The 16,051-nt window shown below is 41.1% G+C and overlaps 3 protein-coding genes and 1 long non-coding RNA gene across 8 annotated transcripts; 2 read left to right on the top strand and 2 right to left on the bottom strand.

Moving 5' to 3' along the window:
* Window positions 1–285: 285 nt before the first annotated feature.
* Nct (Nicastrin) lies at window positions 286–4,470 on the bottom strand. 3 transcript variants are annotated; one of them, XM_076830416.1, is made up of 9 exons: window positions 4,175–4,470; window positions 3,798–3,896; window positions 3,384–3,721; window positions 2,891–3,287; window positions 2,416–2,812; window positions 1,895–2,343; window positions 1,603–1,795; window positions 1,469–1,516; window positions 286–1,331 (listed from the first exon to the last, which is right to left on the bottom strand). In XM_076830416.1, the coding sequence occupies exons 1-8, from the start codon at window positions 4,227–4,229 to the stop codon at window positions 1,501–1,503; spliced, it is 1,944 nt and encodes a 647-aa protein (XP_076686531.1). In that variant the 5' UTR covers window positions 4,230–4,470; the 3' UTR covers window positions 286–1,331; window positions 1,469–1,500. The 3 variants fall into 3 exon arrangements, with proteins under 3 accessions (XP_076686531.1, XP_076686529.1, XP_076686530.1); XM_076830414.1 differs by having other exon boundaries at window positions 1,469–1,519; window positions 4,175–4,469; XM_076830415.1 differs by having other exon boundaries at window positions 286–1,516; window positions 4,175–4,469.
* A 780-nt stretch (window positions 4,471–5,250) lies between these two features.
* On the top strand, window positions 5,251–11,467 carry LOC143378596 (F-box/LRR-repeat protein 3). Of its 3 annotated transcripts, none has more exons than XM_076830433.1 (5): window positions 5,251–5,438; window positions 9,328–9,517; window positions 9,589–9,808; window positions 9,891–10,136; window positions 10,358–11,467. In XM_076830433.1, the coding sequence occupies exons 2-5, from the start codon at window positions 9,328–9,330 to the stop codon at window positions 10,527–10,529; spliced, it is 828 nt and encodes a 275-aa protein (XP_076686548.1). In that variant the 5' UTR covers window positions 5,251–5,438; the 3' UTR covers window positions 10,530–11,467. The 3 variants fall into 3 exon arrangements, with proteins under 3 accessions (XP_076686548.1, XP_076686546.1, XP_076686547.1); XM_076830431.1 differs by lacking the exon at window positions 5,251–5,438 and adding an exon at window positions 6,666–6,810; XM_076830432.1 differs by lacking the exon at window positions 5,251–5,438 and adding an exon at window positions 8,576–9,105.
* On the top strand, window positions 6,122–6,703 carry LOC143378599 (uncharacterized). Its single transcript, XR_013088313.1, has 2 exons — window positions 6,122–6,250; window positions 6,617–6,703. It is a non-coding gene; the product is annotated as an uncharacterized LOC143378599 (long non-coding RNA).
* On the bottom strand, window positions 11,131–15,827 carry LOC143378593 (transmembrane protein 185B). Its single transcript, XM_076830429.1, has 6 exons — window positions 15,491–15,827; window positions 14,455–14,800; window positions 14,068–14,367; window positions 13,867–13,990; window positions 13,543–13,767; window positions 11,131–13,477 (listed from the first exon to the last, which is right to left on the bottom strand). Exons 1-5 carry the CDS (start codon window positions 15,526–15,528, stop codon window positions 13,556–13,558), a joined length of 1,020 nt encoding a protein of 339 aa, XP_076686544.1. The 5' UTR covers window positions 15,529–15,827; the 3' UTR covers window positions 11,131–13,477; window positions 13,543–13,555.
* Between the last annotated feature and the right edge of the window lie 224 nt (window positions 15,828–16,051).

Below are 16,051 nucleotides of genomic sequence, written 5' to 3'. Positions count from 1 at the left end.
GACTAAATGCATCGAGAACCGTTGAATGCTGCATCCAATTACACAGAAGCATCTAGTGCAAAGGATTAATTTCTTTTGTTATAATGTACCGAAGAAGATAGTAAACTTTTGACTATTTGGATTTACCGTACAAAATACTTTATTATCAATAGTAATTCCACGTAACTCGTATGTTTAACAAGACACCGGACAATTACATCATTCGCCGCATACTTGCAAGTAATCACAGATATTCGTTTACAAGAATTGTAGCTTATAATGGAGAATCAAAGAATTCAAGAACAGTATCTTTCCCATAATATATTTTTTACATTGTCTTTATAAAATACGCTCTGATTGTTGCGGATACAAACGTTCTCCTAGAAGTAATCTATAAATATTTTTATCAGTCCTCCGTACGGGAACTCGAAATCTTCGCATTCCTTTATAATTTTTTCGCTTTTCTTTTCTTACATCCACCATTACGCAAAGTAATTTAATTTTAGAAGTGTCTTTATCAAATGAGTTACTGACATTCTTATCGCAACGAATGACAAAAATCTCTTTTTATGTTATATATATACATATAACATATATATATATATATTATCATCGCGTTTGATTAACTATTCCATATAATTAACACTAACTAGTTTTGGGTATCGTGAGCAAGGATCGCCGGAGCGAATTAAATATCCTGCGCTTACATCGATTATTAATTTATCATACTAACGTAAATTGAAATAAATAGTGAAATACAAAATTGCTTGCTAAAATTATGACCTATTTGATTTTAACAGGCATATTGCAAATTATCGACAATTCACTTAAATACGAATCAAATACACGCATAACGTTTATAATACTAATGTTCATGAGCTGATGAATGACATGGAATTAAATAATCGACCCGAAATGCCTCATCAATTCGTGCCACCGTGAACGTTGCGTCTGTGATTTATATTGCGCGCGTAAAATGAACCGCGCACGTTCATCGTTACGTACGAAAGTTCGATTTTAAAGGAATCCAAGATTCAGTGGACAGTTTTTTCTTTTCTTTTTTAACGCTAATATACCCTGCTTATCATCGCGATACAGCTGTGTGATACTCTTATAAGTATCGTCTATCCGTGGAATTGAAAAAGCATTCCACCTATTGTTATTCATTGAATACGTATAATGCACATTTACAAAAATGTCTGTTACTTCGGCATGTATAATTAACGAATGAAATTAGAGAAAGGAACGTGTGAACGAACTGAACGCACGCGCGGGATCGTTTCGTCGGCGCATACACTGACAGCGAGTGCGTGGATTTGATTAAACGGTTCAATCGTGACTTCGCGACAACGCTGGAAAAAAAAAACGACGGTGGTGTCAGAGCACATATACTTTAGCATTGAGGTATAAAAGAAATTGTCCGAGGGCGTACCACACATACAATCAAAGGCTAGTTACTGGAACATTTTTATCATTTCGGTGATCTAACCTGCTCATTAATATGTGGTCCGCAGCGTGTCCCTAGCAGCTTGTCGCTCTTCTGGAACAATCGTTATCACGTATAAGCCAGGGTCACGAAACAGAAACGACACGTAATCGTACATTGCGAAGTTGTCGATTTACCTTGAACTGAACAGTATGTCGGCGCGGGAATTAATAAACCATACAAAAACGAATGACACGCCAGCCACCATGCTACCGATAATCATGCTAAATCGCTCTGTGGCTGCTGAAGGCTTGAGGAACATTCTTACGCTTAAAGTTTGCCAAATAGATTCCGTCCACGTGGAGTAAACCCCGGATTTCATGTCATAGCCTGTTCGAAGTAATGCAAAAGAGTCAAACGTAGTCACTCGTGTTCCTCGTTTTCTTTAGGTAATCATATTCAACGTAACGTATAAGAGGGAAAACGTACCGTCAATGATAAATGCTGGGCTCATGGCCGTGCTATAATTCACCGTGGAATTAATACACAGGCCTGTAAACTTATAACCGGCCATCCAAATGAGATGCTTCTCGTAGCACGTGGTTTCATTCATATCGGGGAACTCCTTTCTAGTTAAGAAGGCAAGGAGCTGGCCAGTTAGGGTCGTGGCAGTGCTAGGTACCCTGTGTACGCCAACGTACAGTGGCAGAACTTGATTGATCAATTTAGTGCCTGGGGACGAAGCAGCATGGAACAAATTGCACCTGGCGCTCTGCAAATAGCAGATCAGCATTTCGAAGACATGCTTCTCGACGTCAGATTGAACGGACTCGTCCGCGACTGGTGGCTCTTTACCAGTGACGTTCTCGTAAAGACCCTCTGCAACATGAATTGCTATTTTCGCTAAAGCAGTTGAAAGATGATCGTTTGCATCGTTTCTGGAAAGAACGTTTCGTACAGTACAGAATCAAGGTTTGTTTTAAACGCGAACCGAGGAATTGGAGTGATACCTGTTGAAGTCAAGGCTCTCCGCGTCGTCCAAGATTCCGTTGTAATATCTATTCTCAAACTGCTCGCCATGATTACTTATGACAACGGCCGTTAGATTCGCCTTTTCCTCCAAGAAACTTTGCACCGATACTGGCGGAACACTGTCCGGTAGAACCGTGGCGTTCAATGATCTTTCCAGTCGGTTTATCAATCTATTGTTATCTCCATTATTAGCGTGGAGATATATATTTCCTTTGTTCAGCTGACCGAATTCGATCACGCTCTTAATATCGTCCAATTTCAAGTTTACACCACCTAACGCATTGAAATTACCTTTCTTCAAGTTATAAACTAATCTACTAGACCCTATGTAGTCAAAAGCTTCGCCATTTAACAAAGAGAACACAACGTTCGTTTCTGAAAAGGAAAAGGGAAGATAAGCGTAAGCGAAAGAGGCACGGATGAATAATTTACAGGATACGCCATCCCGCTTACCGTCCACAGTGGTAATATTTTTCGATAAAATATTCAAGTAATAGGCAGTGGCAAGTAGCGTTACTAGTCCTGTCACTACGTTACCCGCTCCGGGCGATATTCCATCGAATAAAGAAGAAGCGTCTAATCTGGCCGTAACTAATATAATGGAATTTTTGTCTTTGTTTATAGGAGCCAAAGGCCAATGTATGTTTCTGTCCCCCAAAGGGTCGCAGAACTGTGTCGGGTTGAAGTTCCATTTCAGATCACTACGCTTAATGCAGGAGTTAGAGTTGATCGCAGCGAACATAAACGACTTCATTTCCAGCGCGCACAGCGACCTGAACGGCTGAGTTTCCAGATCGTGCGCATTGTGCTTCCAGAAGCAAAGCTTTATAGCTTCTATCAGCGTTTGATTCTGCAAACAAAAGAGGCCGGTGAACTAGAGATATTTAAACCTCGCGAGCGAACCACGAAAGCGATCAAAAGCGCTCGCATAAGAACTGGATCTTACATCTGTGTAAAACATTGGAAAGGGCCAGTCCTCCATAAGCAAAGAAGACCCGGCTGGATTCCACGGGGATTCGTCGTTGCACTTTTTATATCCCGAGTATCTGTTCGGACACGTGTCCTCCGGGGAATAAACATTAGGACGGGGTTCGCTGATATTTTTTACTAAGAGAACTCCGTTTACATTGTTCGTATCTCGCAACTGAGACAACGTTTTTCTCGCAAACATAAAAAACGGAAGGACCACCGTGTATGGTCCAGCGGTAGCGTTACGCGCGATCCATTCAATATCACTGTTCTCTTCGATTAAGTGAATAATACCAACGCTTCCTGACCTACTAGCTGGAATAATAAGAGAAGAATGATTCACTCCGAGCGGCTATACAAAATTACACTGGCACAGATCTACGAGTCTTACAAGAACATCCAAATTGATGCGACCCGTTATGCCTACGGAAACAGGCGGCAACTCCATCGAAGGACATATAAATCATATCTTTTATCCGCTCTGCAGCCACTGAAAATATAATTTTTCATCCTTTTAATACGTCTGAAATTCTATTTCTTCGGGTAGCCAGAACTACTTTGTTCAAGTGTAAAACAAAGGATTTGACCATTAAGGATAGGTAAAATTGTTTCCTAAATTTAATAACTTTTACATCGAGAAGAAAAGCGTCTACTACGGTCAGAAAGAGTAAAGAGTGCCCGATGTAGAGAAACCTGGATTACCAAATATTTTGGCTTGCCCTTCTAGGGCGATCTTTTTTGGCTCCCTAGGTTCTTATGCAGTCTTACCTAAGTTTACAATAACGAGTAGTAAAAAGTATCCGATGCACAAACATTTTGCCATTTTATTCTTCCCGTGGCACCTGTCAAACCGTTGGCGTGTTTTTTATGACCAACGCTACGAACAGTCTTTGTAAGGTTAGACACGATGACACGAATGCATCGCGTGAATCAGAGAACTGAACGCTTCTCTTTAACTTTACTTGATTGTAACGACGCTTTCTGAATGCACCGACAGAGGGCTGCATGCGCCTGTTAAGCCTTACAACTCCCTCGCACTTAATTGTTAATTCCTTCGAGTAATGGGATCCTCCGTTACAGAGGGAGTGAATATTTTAATAAGATTGTGGAATCAGTAGGGGACGAAGATGACACCGAACCTAAGCGTAGAAACGCATTTTATATCATCTTTGAACAACGGCACGCTAAGGGGCCTGCCGGACCAAAGTGAAAACGCATTTCAGATTTGGCGGCCCTGTAATAAAGCAGAAGACCAAGAAGACGCATTTGCCAACGTTCATCCTTAAAGGTAACCTTTTTCGCATCACTTAAATCTACTCCGAGTACTTCGTTACGTTCTCTCCGCCCACGGCGCGTTCAAATTTCCCGCGTCTGTAACAGGTGTGTTATAGTCAAATCAGAAAATATTGGCTGCTCAAATCATTTACCCAACAATCCCACCACTTTTATACTTTGTTTCGTCGTTCTACTTGAGAGAAGTACATTTAGTTGCATTTTGAAAGTAATTAAGGTAAAATCAGGAACGTGTGGGTATTTAAATATAACGTCAGCCACAAGTTGTCTTTATTGTATTTATTCTTATTTGTACACAGCATCATTGGCGGGAACAAATTATTTTAGGGGAAGTAGAATTCTCTGTCCACGCGGAATATTTCGCGATACATAGTTAAGTTTGAAAGACGGTAAATCGAATTGGACGAGCCATCGGATGTTACATACGGTCCTGAGCCTTCTTCGCACTTCTTCGTTAGCCACCGTTAGCCACTCCCAGTCGATCGAAGTTATACGGTATAGTTATACGGAATAACTTATACCTCTGTTTAGTCCGCGCAACGCTGACAGCACGTAACGTTCGAGCGAAAGCTCCCTCTCTATACTCCCTCTTCTCCTCCCCGATATCAGCCCTTTTAAAATAATCTAGTGTCGGTATATCGTCCCCTTCGTTCTGATCGCTCGACCGTGTCACGGAACGACCGCGCGTTTCGTTCCTTTGCATCAGTGAACGAGAACCAACAGCAGAACGTCATAAGTGGTAAATAAGAGTTACATGGCCGGAACGGTTCCGATTCACCTGCATCGATGAATTTTCCACGAATCTCGTCGAACATATTCCGTTACCCAATCTCGCAGTAACGGTAATCCTCGCATAAACATTGTGTCGTTATAGCCTCTATCATCGATGGCTTCTAAATGCAAAACTTTTCTTCAATCAATTCGGCTGAGGATTTAATTTGATTTAGGTACTTCGAAAGCGATGCGGGCATCGTGAAACGGGAGCTCAGCGAACCTCGGGAAAATTACGACGTTCCTTGCAAATTCGCGCGATGTAAGGTAACTGCACTCTGAGAATACGTTTCGTGCGACTGTCAGAGCATATAATATTCATATTTCCGATGGAACAAACGAATGTTTACGGTACGTTCGTTTCGCTACCTAATTCTTTTCCGCCGTATCGCGGGAGCCTCTCGTGCCATGGGAAGCGAATTGGCACGGAACGTGTGGCGATCGTGAAACTTTCATTTAACCAATAAGCGTGTTACAATTTTCAGTTGAATTGTAAGGAATGTTCTGGTTGGATCTATTTTCTCCAAATAATTAGTTTAATTTAGCACGCCTATGTAGCTTTAATTCAGGGTCCCGATATTCTCCGCGGACGGGGCAGCGGAGAAAACAGTGCATAGCGCCAATGACGCACATCGCACCGAAGATATGTAAGGTAGTCGCACGGGGAATATCTATAGAACGCATGCAGGTACTTGCCAAAGAGACGGTGCACGTGAGCGCGGGAGCACGTGTATCAACGGCGGATAGCGTGCAGCAGCGTCAACGCGACTCGAATGAACGGTGAGGCCAGTATTAGGTCGAGACTGGTTTGCAAGAACCGGCAGCGAAAATATTTCCGCGAGCTTTTCGCGTGGAAGTGTAGAACGCGTGGGCCTGCAAATTTCCCTCTTTCTTTTTATCACGTGATCGGCTTTCGACGAACCAAGGCGACGACGACAATGATATAGCTCGACGAAGTACGTCGCGGAATTTTCTACGCGATGTTCCGCGATAAGCAAAGTTGTACAACAAATAATGTATATATATTTATGGAGAAATGATTGGCCGATGGAACGAACGCTGTGGTCATTATCGAACATTGCTTAGTGCGATACTTGTTGCTGATCGATTCGCGACAGCATGGTAACATAAGTGTGTTTGTTTCAGGTTACAGCTTAACGGGCATCCGAGTCTGACGAAGCGAGGTCCCACTGTCGACGTAAATGGGTTTCGCTTCAAATGAACACGACTCACCTACGCAAACTTTCGAGCATCTTGTCCACCTGTGCCACGCGATTCGCGATCACACGCCGATCACCGTTTTGGAGGAGCGTAAAATTCAGTCTCAACCGGGATAATAGGTAATTCTATTAGAATCTCTACCCGCTAATTGTAAGTGGTTTGCGCGACGCTTCCGACCCCCCCCCGCTCCGCTGTCCAACAGAGGTGGGGGAAAAGATCGCCACCAACATTTCGTGCACCGTTTCAACGTTACGAAATGGGGATATTTCATGTATGTACTACGTAGTTAGTAGAACCACGTCGCTCTTACTTTTCGTAAATCTATGTAATACAGCTTGATTCATGACCGACCGCATCGCGCATCACTATCGTTCGCAATTATCTGTCTGTCCCACGGCAGTGGTTAGCATTCGTGATTATTTTCATTATTTCCGCAACAGTAGTGTCGTTAATCACGATTATAGTACAAACGCCCGTGATTAGTATAGCCCGACCAACGAATTAGGACAATTTGCACTGTGACTTTGCGAGATTTTTTAATCTTAGCCCCGGTGCAGACGAGCGGCGTGCGTCATTTTGCAGCCGCGTCAATGTAACGTTGGCTGCCAGCAGTACATGTATGTATATGGAGAGATATATAATATGTATGTATATTTTGCGGCAGTGTTGTTGTCGTCGTATTGACGCGACTGCAAAATGACGCAGGCCGCTCGTGTGCACCGGGCCTTAGTAATTAGCGTTTCAAGCAGATTGATAAAAGAAGATGCGTCGTCATATATCGCGGAACTCTATTCTCCATCTTAATTTTATTGGGAAACGATAAATTCCGCCGCAGAAGTTTTTACAATGAAGTAGGGAAGGAATGAAAGGAGATGTTTAAAATTCGATAGAAATAGTGGTTACAGAGCGTTTGGCAAGTGATGCTTAATTGGTTAGTAATTTATATCCGTCTCCTTTCTCTTCGTGAGACACGTGAGCCGCAAAGGGAAACACGTGAATGGTCTACTGGGAACCGGCAACGGGTCTCGCAAGTCCATGACCTCCTTTTGTAGATTACACGCGTTTTATTTATCGCGCGAAATATAAAATGTTGCACATACGGATGCGCTTAACTATGCGATACTTTATATTTATATCATTTCATTATTTATATTATGAAAGAAAAGAAAGAATACGATTCACCGTGACTACTGTACAGGATGGTTCTAGAAACTTAAAGATAAAAAGATAATCCTTAAAGGGCGTGGGCTCATAATTTCTCAACTTCTAATATGAAATACTTACCCTATGCCAGCTTATCTTGCGCCAGTTGCGAATTAATTGAATTTTAACTAAATCAACATGATGAATGATACTATAGGATGTTTCAAATCCTAGAATCACCCTACCTAAATGCGTATTTCATTTGAAACCCTAATGTACATTTAAGGGGGTAGGTTACCCTCAGCAGTAATTCCTTCAATTTTTGAAATTTCGGGGCCCGGTTGCGCTTAAAATACGCAGAAAAGATGTAGCTAGCGGGATATGCAAACACTCTGAAAACTAATTTTCGAACATTTTTTAGGGTAACCTACCCCCTTAAAGCAAATTAGATACCGTCGGGACATATCGGAAATTTTCGGTTCCAGAAACGAGAGGAAGCTGTAACGCAAAAGCCTTCCTTGCCCCTTCTGGAATCCACGTGACTGTAAAACGTAAGCACGTGAATAGCCTACTGCGCCTCAGGAACGTTCGCTCGGTCCGTGACCGCTTTCAGCTACAGCCGGGAATCCTTTTACCAGCCTCGCGTATACGTACACCTCGAGGTGCACACCCCCCGTTAAAGGTGCACGGTGCAACGGCCAGCACGTGCATGCCCTAGTCGTTGGCATCCGCCGCCACGGTGGTACCACTCCGATCAATGTTGGCAGTTGCACAATTATTACGCGCCTTTCCAATCGTCCTTTCGCTTTTTCTCTGCACCTCCTTCGCGAAGGCCGAGAGCAGCGATCTATGGATCCGAGCCTACCGCCTCAGTACTCTCTCCGACAGCATCGCGCCCGTTTCTTCCGTATACTTTTACTCCTGCGGAGGCAGTCGCGTGGTGACCGCCGGCGCTGCCTGTTTACTCTCGATACTTTGAACGATCCGTCGAAGATTCGTGCTTCCACGGTTAATGCGGCTGCCTCAGAGTTCATCGTTACTATGCGACAGGGTTGACACGTGACGCTTGTTATTACCGAAGAGCGAAATCACGATGGAAAGTATATTCTACAACTTGGCGAAGAAAGATAATATTTTAATTGCGAGAGTCTAAAGTTTTGAAGTATTTGTTATCTATATTTAGGATAGCGATCAGTACTATTGGGTCTCAGCCATCGGTTCGAGTCGATTTGTCTGTTAACTTACTGTTTAACAGCAGCGCTTGATAAAACGTAAGAGTTGCTATTCCCTTAGAGCGTTGTGAATCAACTGTTCTTAGAGTCTGCGAGTTATCCTTAACTGATCTTGGGTCTTAAAATTCTCTCATGTGCGCGTAGCGCAATGGTTTGTTTAATTCTGAATGGATGAAGCTCAGGTACACAGGAGCTGCATCGTAAAATTGTAGCTTAAGCGTCCGGTCAGTTATTTGTCACTGACACGCCACGCGATTTCAGATGCTGGCACTAATGACCACTGCGAAGGCCACGTTCCAGGAGATCGATAATGATAAGTTCAAGACCATAATGAAGATCTCGAACGAAGATGCGATCGAACAGAAGAAGGATCGTACTGGCAAGGATGACGATGCCTCGAAAACCTTGCAGCTCCTACGGGTCAAAGGGTTCCCTCGGTTGCTACCCGAAGGTGAGATTCTTTACTAATTACAATCTCTTGTGAAACTGGAGACTTACTTGACGGTTCAATTGCAATTTCAGGGATCCAGGCACTGGTTAACTATTGCAGATACCTCCGGGAGTTGTCTTTGTCCTATTCGTTGCTCAGCGATGAATTACTACTAGCTTTAAGCTCCGAGAAACAGGTGCAGCTGGAGACCCTGCGGTTGGAAGCTCACCCAGAGACGAAGCCCCTTCCACGGGTCAGCGATACAGCTTGGTTCACATTTTCGAGTCACCTACCGAACATAAATCTTGTATTGTGAGTACCTACGCTTGATTGATATTCATTGTTTGGTTGGAGGCGAGAGGGTAACGCTGCTCTGTCTGTATCAACGAATCAGATTGTCGTACATGACGAACGAGGACGATCAGAGTCCGCTCTTCGCTCCGTACGTTCCTATAACACACCTTTACTTCGGAGAATCACCATCGGAGGCAACAGTGTTGCGCATCGGTTGCCAATGCCCGCGGCTGGTTGAGCTAGTGATCGCTGCTTATGGGCCTGATACACTCGACAATGCGCTGCTCTCTGTCGCTCAGGGATGCCCGCGCTTAAGCGCCGTTGGTTTGGGCGATTGTGAAATCACGTATGTACAATGACAATCTTACTTTTCTACAGAACTGAGTTCAACGATAGTCTCTTTGCAAATATCTTGTCGAGAAAATGTAAATGTCTTAAAAGCCTCTAATACTTTCAATTGCAAACAGTTTTGAAAATATTTTAATTGTAGAAATTCTGTGGGTCTAATTGTGAAATATGCAGGTGCGACGATGCATGTTGATAACTTGTTTTTCTTGTTGCATTCAGCTGCTCGGGATTGCTGGAGGTTGTCACGCTCTGTGCGAAACGTTTACGAATATTGTACATTTGGGAAACGTCGCTGATAGAAGATGCGGAGCTCGATGTCCTGAAAGTGTCGAAGAAGATTTCAGTGCTCCTTGGTCGCACGTGGGTGCCTGAATATATACCGTTGTGTTGAGAGTTTAAGAGTAACAGAGTCCTTGTGTGCGAGGCAAATACATTAATGGCAGACAATAGCTTGAGCTCGTGCGAGAAAGTGTGCGTGAATGGTAATTAGACTTTAACGGATATCCCGTATTTTATATTTTTACATGAATCGATTATAATAAGGCGTTATATGATTTTGGATCGTAGCATTATAGATTTCCAATACTTCGGGAGAAGATCGGAAATTTTTACCGTACAATTGTTTCTGGTAAGACTTTCTATATTGTCGCTATCTATGTTGTGTACAGTGGCGGATTTAACAGGGCGACTGAGATGAGCAGTTGCCACCTAGGCCTCTGCATAGAAGGCCCCCGTAGGGCCCCATGACCAAAAGAAAAATATGATTAGGTATAGGTATCCAAACACTACATTTTTTTTTCGTACTACTACTTAGCCAGTTTTCAGTAAACTACCTCTTCATTTTCCCCCAAAAATGGGCCCCTCAGAACGTTTGCCACCTGGGCATTTTTTTTTTTTAAATCCGCCACTGGTTGTGTATTTAATGATTGGATTAACGATCGTTACGATGAAAAAAGAAACACAACAATGTGATTGCGTTCCGCTGATTTCTATTTTTGCACCGATCTGCGAATAACCCGAGATATAATAATTTGCCACGTTGGGCGCGATTTGCAGAAAGAAAAAACGAAAGACGCCACCGTATTTGTAAAAATTGCTCGTGTCTGTTAATACCAAAAAATATAAACTTTATTAGATTATAATGATACCTTTTGTGTGTGGTGTATATAAAATAAAATAATACCACTACTTAATTATCAACCGTCGCTCATGGTAGATATGTATAATATACAATAATTAATAATATAGTCTATAATGTTATTGTAATACAACAGACTATGTACATTATTTCTACATTATAACACAATAAATGATTGGGTATACCTAGTTTTATATGTTATCTAGTATATAACGTTAACAATTAATGGTTCGTATTACTTAATCGTTTCTGTTTTTTCTTTCTTTAGGTTTACGCGATTATTCCCCGTTTTTTACATCTCGCCGATGCTATTCTAAAGATGCGAAGCGCTCAGTCTTGTATCCCAGCCGATATATCCGATCTCTCGTCTCGTTAAGGCCGATTAAAAACCTAATATTCGAACAATTTACGTATTTCAGCTCCATTTATAACAAACACATGTTAATGCGTACAAAAGTCCGTATTATACATCATAAAAACTTCAATGTTATAACACATGTAACACGTAACGCATCGAACGAATGTCATTACATCTTTCTGAACATGGCAACATTCTCGTGTCCATTACAAAGAAATAGCACGCCTTTTACAAGTACAGTAAAATCATTTAGTATATAACAACGTACAGTATACGCGTTATGTCATTAATCGTGAAATGCACTCGTCGCTTATTGGCATGTTTAAACAGCTGACGTGTCGCGAATGCATACGAGAATCTAAATTTAACATTTAATGTAACAGAGCCCTTTGAACACGTTCGCCTATCATTCTATTAATATCAATAGAGAAATGTTGCAAAAGTCTTAGGAACACGTTGAAAAATTATTCTAATGTAAATACATAACTTTTTTCCTTTTAATCACCTGTGTTATCGGCATATACTTATCACGAACACAGATTTACATTTTCCTAGGAAATAGAAAAATTATTTTAAAAACAACTCGGAAACGTACAAACCGTTTCCGCGAACATAAAAATCAAATGTAATCATTACTTTTTTATTATCGCCCGTCTGTTAGCACTCCCTTCGCTTCGTTAATTGCAGTGATTCCTTGCCGTTTGCTACGCGAACAGTACAGTCAAGTCTCGTTCGACACGAGAGTTTACATTTATAAATAATGTACGAGATAACGGTGATCGTTCAGACCAGATGCACCAATAAAAAGTGATTGTGTTTGTACTGTTCAGAGCATTATACGCTTTTTATCTTTCATCCACGCTTGCGAATTCCCCGGACAATTAATTTAATGCCAATTAAGTTTATGTCAACTAACGATTAGATAATCACGCATTAAGTGAGGCTCAACTATGTACACAATGAATATCTCAAATGTGATCTGCATAGCGCTGCTCAATGTACTATTTACATTAGAGATGCTCCTTGACAATAAGCTTTAACTAGATCCACAATCACTCTGCGGGGAACTCCATTTGAAATACAAGTAACTATAAATCAAGCTCAGCTCTGCGCAGATCACAGTGTACGGAGGTTGAAATCAAGCTGCAAACGTAGCTCACAGTCGCATACAAAAACATGTCTAAAGTATCGTTAATATTTAGCACCATCTTAGGCATGTTCGCCATCCTTTACGCTCGCTACTTTTGGCAAAGTAATATTAATGCTACTGTTACGTAACTTTACAATTAACAGGCATAACAAAATAGGTTGGCCATTACTTTATATCGTTACAAAGGAGCAATCAAACAAATGGACGGGTCGGTTGCTTACTCTACGCATACTTTAACTGTGTTATTTTTTTGCTTTTCTTCTTTTCGGATATAAGTAAAATTGATGCAGCTTTAAGAGACGTAACGTTTTTTTTTTGAGCATTGCGACTGCTAAATTTGCTCGAGGGGCTATTCATCTAGATACATCTAAAAACTTTACTCTCTTATACCTATGTTTAATCGATTTTAAAAAAGTTCTCACAACTTTCCCTACAAAACACTTCGCAATAACTGTGAGAAGCTTAAGCCCCAGGAACAAAATAGATAATATAATTATTATGATTGCCTCGGCTCACAATAAGTTTAACAATAACAAGATTTCCATTACGATGTATCGTATTGAAAATAATAGTTCTCCCCTTTTCATAATAGATTTCACTATTACATACGCACCTGTTTGTTACTCGTTAAGATATGGCTCTTGGTATTAACCAGTCATATCAATAAAAACACTTCGAATACCCGAGATGGTCCTGTAGGAGAAAATCTGTTTACTAACTCGATGTTATATCCTTTAATCACAATTCTGTATACATACCTAAACAGGACAATCAATCGGGCATATCGATAGAAATGATAGGTACAACGGGTTTCGTCAGATCGATCTTTTTAACGTGCTTTTCGTTCTTCTCCGAGACCATTGGCTCAGAAGGTGGTTGATCCTGATCGCTTCTTGGTTGGTAGGAAATGTTACCATACTCTTGAAGCAGTGGACACAGTCCTAACAGAAAGTGGCAAAAGTCCTTTCTAATGCCAAACCACCCTGAAATTAATAACATTGCGCAATTGATATTTTCTTTCCAATAATTTATACCATTACACAGCCTGCGATTCTGTGTGAAATTAAGCGATCGTTTCTTACATCTATTTCCATCCTTCGCATTAAAAGATATAACGATAAGTGTTACATGGGATATTAAAAGCGGCATTGCTACTATAGTGTGACTTAATGAAATGTTCCCGTCCAATTTGTTCGCCAGCAACACCTGCAATCCATTGAAACACAACGTGTTAATGAAATTCATTAATTGCCTTTGTATCTCGCAGAGATCATAATTCTTACTTGGAACACCAGGATTGGAACCATAAGAAACGTGTACGCCAATGCTGAATTTATCGACCTTCGTCTTATCCTGTCGCTGATCTGTGGAGCTCTTATTAAAAGAGCGGCGAATATCACCGTATACAGAACAGCAACTAGAAACAAGCACAACAGTGCCCACAGAGGCACAAATACTACCTCCCAGCTCCACGTTATAAAACCATCCAGCCTTAACGCCAGGAAAATAAACTGCAGTACGTTAACTGCGCAGAACATCTCGAGTTCGCAGGACCGATCGTGTTTCGCAGCCCAAATACATACCTAAAATCAATTTGAAATTGAATGGAAAAATAAATGTCCGATAATCGAATTGGTGTCCTTTCGACGTAATGGCTGAACTTTACTTACTGCTATCGACACTATAGAAATGAAGATAAGCGGTATGAACACCAATATCCAAAGGTGCCTTCCAGATTCTAATTTATCACATACTAACAATTCGAACATTAGCAGGATCAAATGTAACGCCAAGGTAATTAACATCGCCTTGTACTGTACGTAAGCATCGCCTTCTAGCCTCGCGTGCGGATGCCTCCACCAAACGTAGCTTCCAACAGTAGCTCCTAAAATTACCATGCCCTTCCAAAACCATATTGGAGTAAACACTGACCAGTAACTCCACTCTATGGAGCCATCCAACCGAAGAGCGAATAAGGGCGTGAATATCGTCAGGCAGGAGTGTACTAAAAATTTGCTATAAATACAAATCAGAAAAAATTAATAAATAATTCTTCTAACTCCTACTCTCGTCTCTTAATTCTACAAATTGCGTCTTACATTTGTGCTAACGCCAATTTGAATAGAAATTTGAAATTAGTATATTACGGTATTAGATCGATTATTATTTGAAAAATGATATTACACATTCAGTGGAAATGAACAAAGAGACCTTGGTACAAAGCTGAGACAAAGAGCACCAAAGGCTTGCTGGACTTTTTCGATTGGAAAGTTATGAATAAAATTACCTAAATCTGTAGAAACGTTATTTAAATATATAAATGTGTGAAATGGTCGAACACTTTTTGCAATTTACGACGAGGGTCAACAGCCTTGTAACAATGACAGAATCTGCTGAATAAAGCATCGAGCATTTGTTTAAAATAAGCATCTGACCCGCTAAAGAAGTATAACTCGGACCAAGATTAAACTGTCGAGAGATGCTTGATTCAATCGTCGAATGGTAATTAAATCGTGCGAACCTGCGAAAGGGAAACTACATCGAACGAATAAATTATATCTCCGAATGTAGAAAATATCATTCTTCGTTATCTTTATTCGATTTCACGCGCTGCTCCACATACGAGACACCGATGATCCCCTATATTATGCGCACGTTAATCCGTGGATTGAAAGGAAATCCGTGACTACGTGCGTAAGATTTTACCTTGGATTGAAGTCTTGAAACAGTGTTTGCAGATTCATGATTATCAGAGTTGTGTTTTAGGCCAACTACTTGACGTCAATTTTCGCGATGTCCGCCGTGTATGCACGCATCCCACTGAAAATCCTTTCATTTACCGAGCAATTTATCACGGAAGAACACGAACGGTGGGCTCTGCATTTGCATTGAAAGAAAAAAAAAAATAAATCCCACCGTCCTGCACGCGAAACTGCGAATTGCACTGAAATTAGCCAAAGGCCAACAGCTGTCGACATTCGATACGTCAAAGCGCAATTTAAACGTTAGCAGAAAACTTCGTACATACTTCTTTCAATTTTACGTAAGAACGTTTCAATCAGGAAGATTGCAAAATGTGCAGGTTAAATACTTGGCAGGGAAACACAGAAGTAACCTAAAGAAATTCTACACCTAAAATGGAAACTTTCTTCCTGTTAGTGAGCGTTTCGGAAACGCTCCTTACATTTTTAAGAACCCAATGAAACAACTTAATTTCAAAATCGTTATGTGTACATACATACATAATTTCTTAAGATAAATTTAAGT

Source organism: Andrena cerasifolii, chromosome 2 (assembly GCF_050908995.1).
Source record: "Andrena cerasifolii isolate SP2316 chromosome 2, iyAndCera1_principal, whole genome shotgun sequence".
Lineage (NCBI taxonomy): Eukaryota > Metazoa > Arthropoda > Insecta > Hymenoptera > Andrenidae > Andrena > Andrena cerasifolii.
This window is presented reverse-complemented; position numbering and strand designations above follow the sequence as displayed.

Bases quoted from the DNA above. Each gene is read 5' to 3' on its own strand.
- Nct (XM_076830414.1), bottom strand. From the start codon at position 4,229: ATGGCAAAATGTTTGTGCATCGGATACTTTTTACTACTCGTTATTGTA. The intron at 3,722-3,797 runs GTAAGACTCGTA...TTATTATTCCAG, and splicing joins GCATCAATTTGGATGTTCTT to CTAGTAGGTCAGGAAGCGTT. The intron at 3,288-3,383 runs GTAAGATCCAGT...TTTTGTTTGCAG, and splicing joins TTCCAATGTTTTACACAGAT to AATCAAACGCTGATAGAAGC.
- LOC143378596 (XM_076830433.1), top strand. From the start codon at position 9,328: ATGCTGGCACTAATGACCACTGCGAAGGCCACGTTCCAGGAGATCGAT. The intron at 9,518-9,588 runs GTGAGATTCTTT...TTGCAATTTCAG, and splicing joins CCCTCGGTTGCTACCCGAAG to GGATCCAGGCACTGGTTAAC. The intron at 9,809-9,890 runs GTGAGTACCTAC...TCAACGAATCAG, and splicing joins CCGAACATAAATCTTGTATT to ATTGTCGTACATGACGAACG.
- LOC143378593 (XM_076830429.1), bottom strand. From the start codon at position 15,528: ATGAATCTGCAAACACTGTTTCAAGACTTCAATCCAAG. The intron at 14,801-15,490 runs GTAAAATCTTAC...TTGTATTTATAG, and splicing joins TTTCAAGACTTCAATCCAAG to CAAATTTTTAGTACACTCCT. The intron at 14,368-14,454 runs GTAAGTAAAGTT...AATTGATTTTAG, and splicing joins TTTCTATAGTGTCGATAGCA to GTATGTATTTGGGCTGCGAA.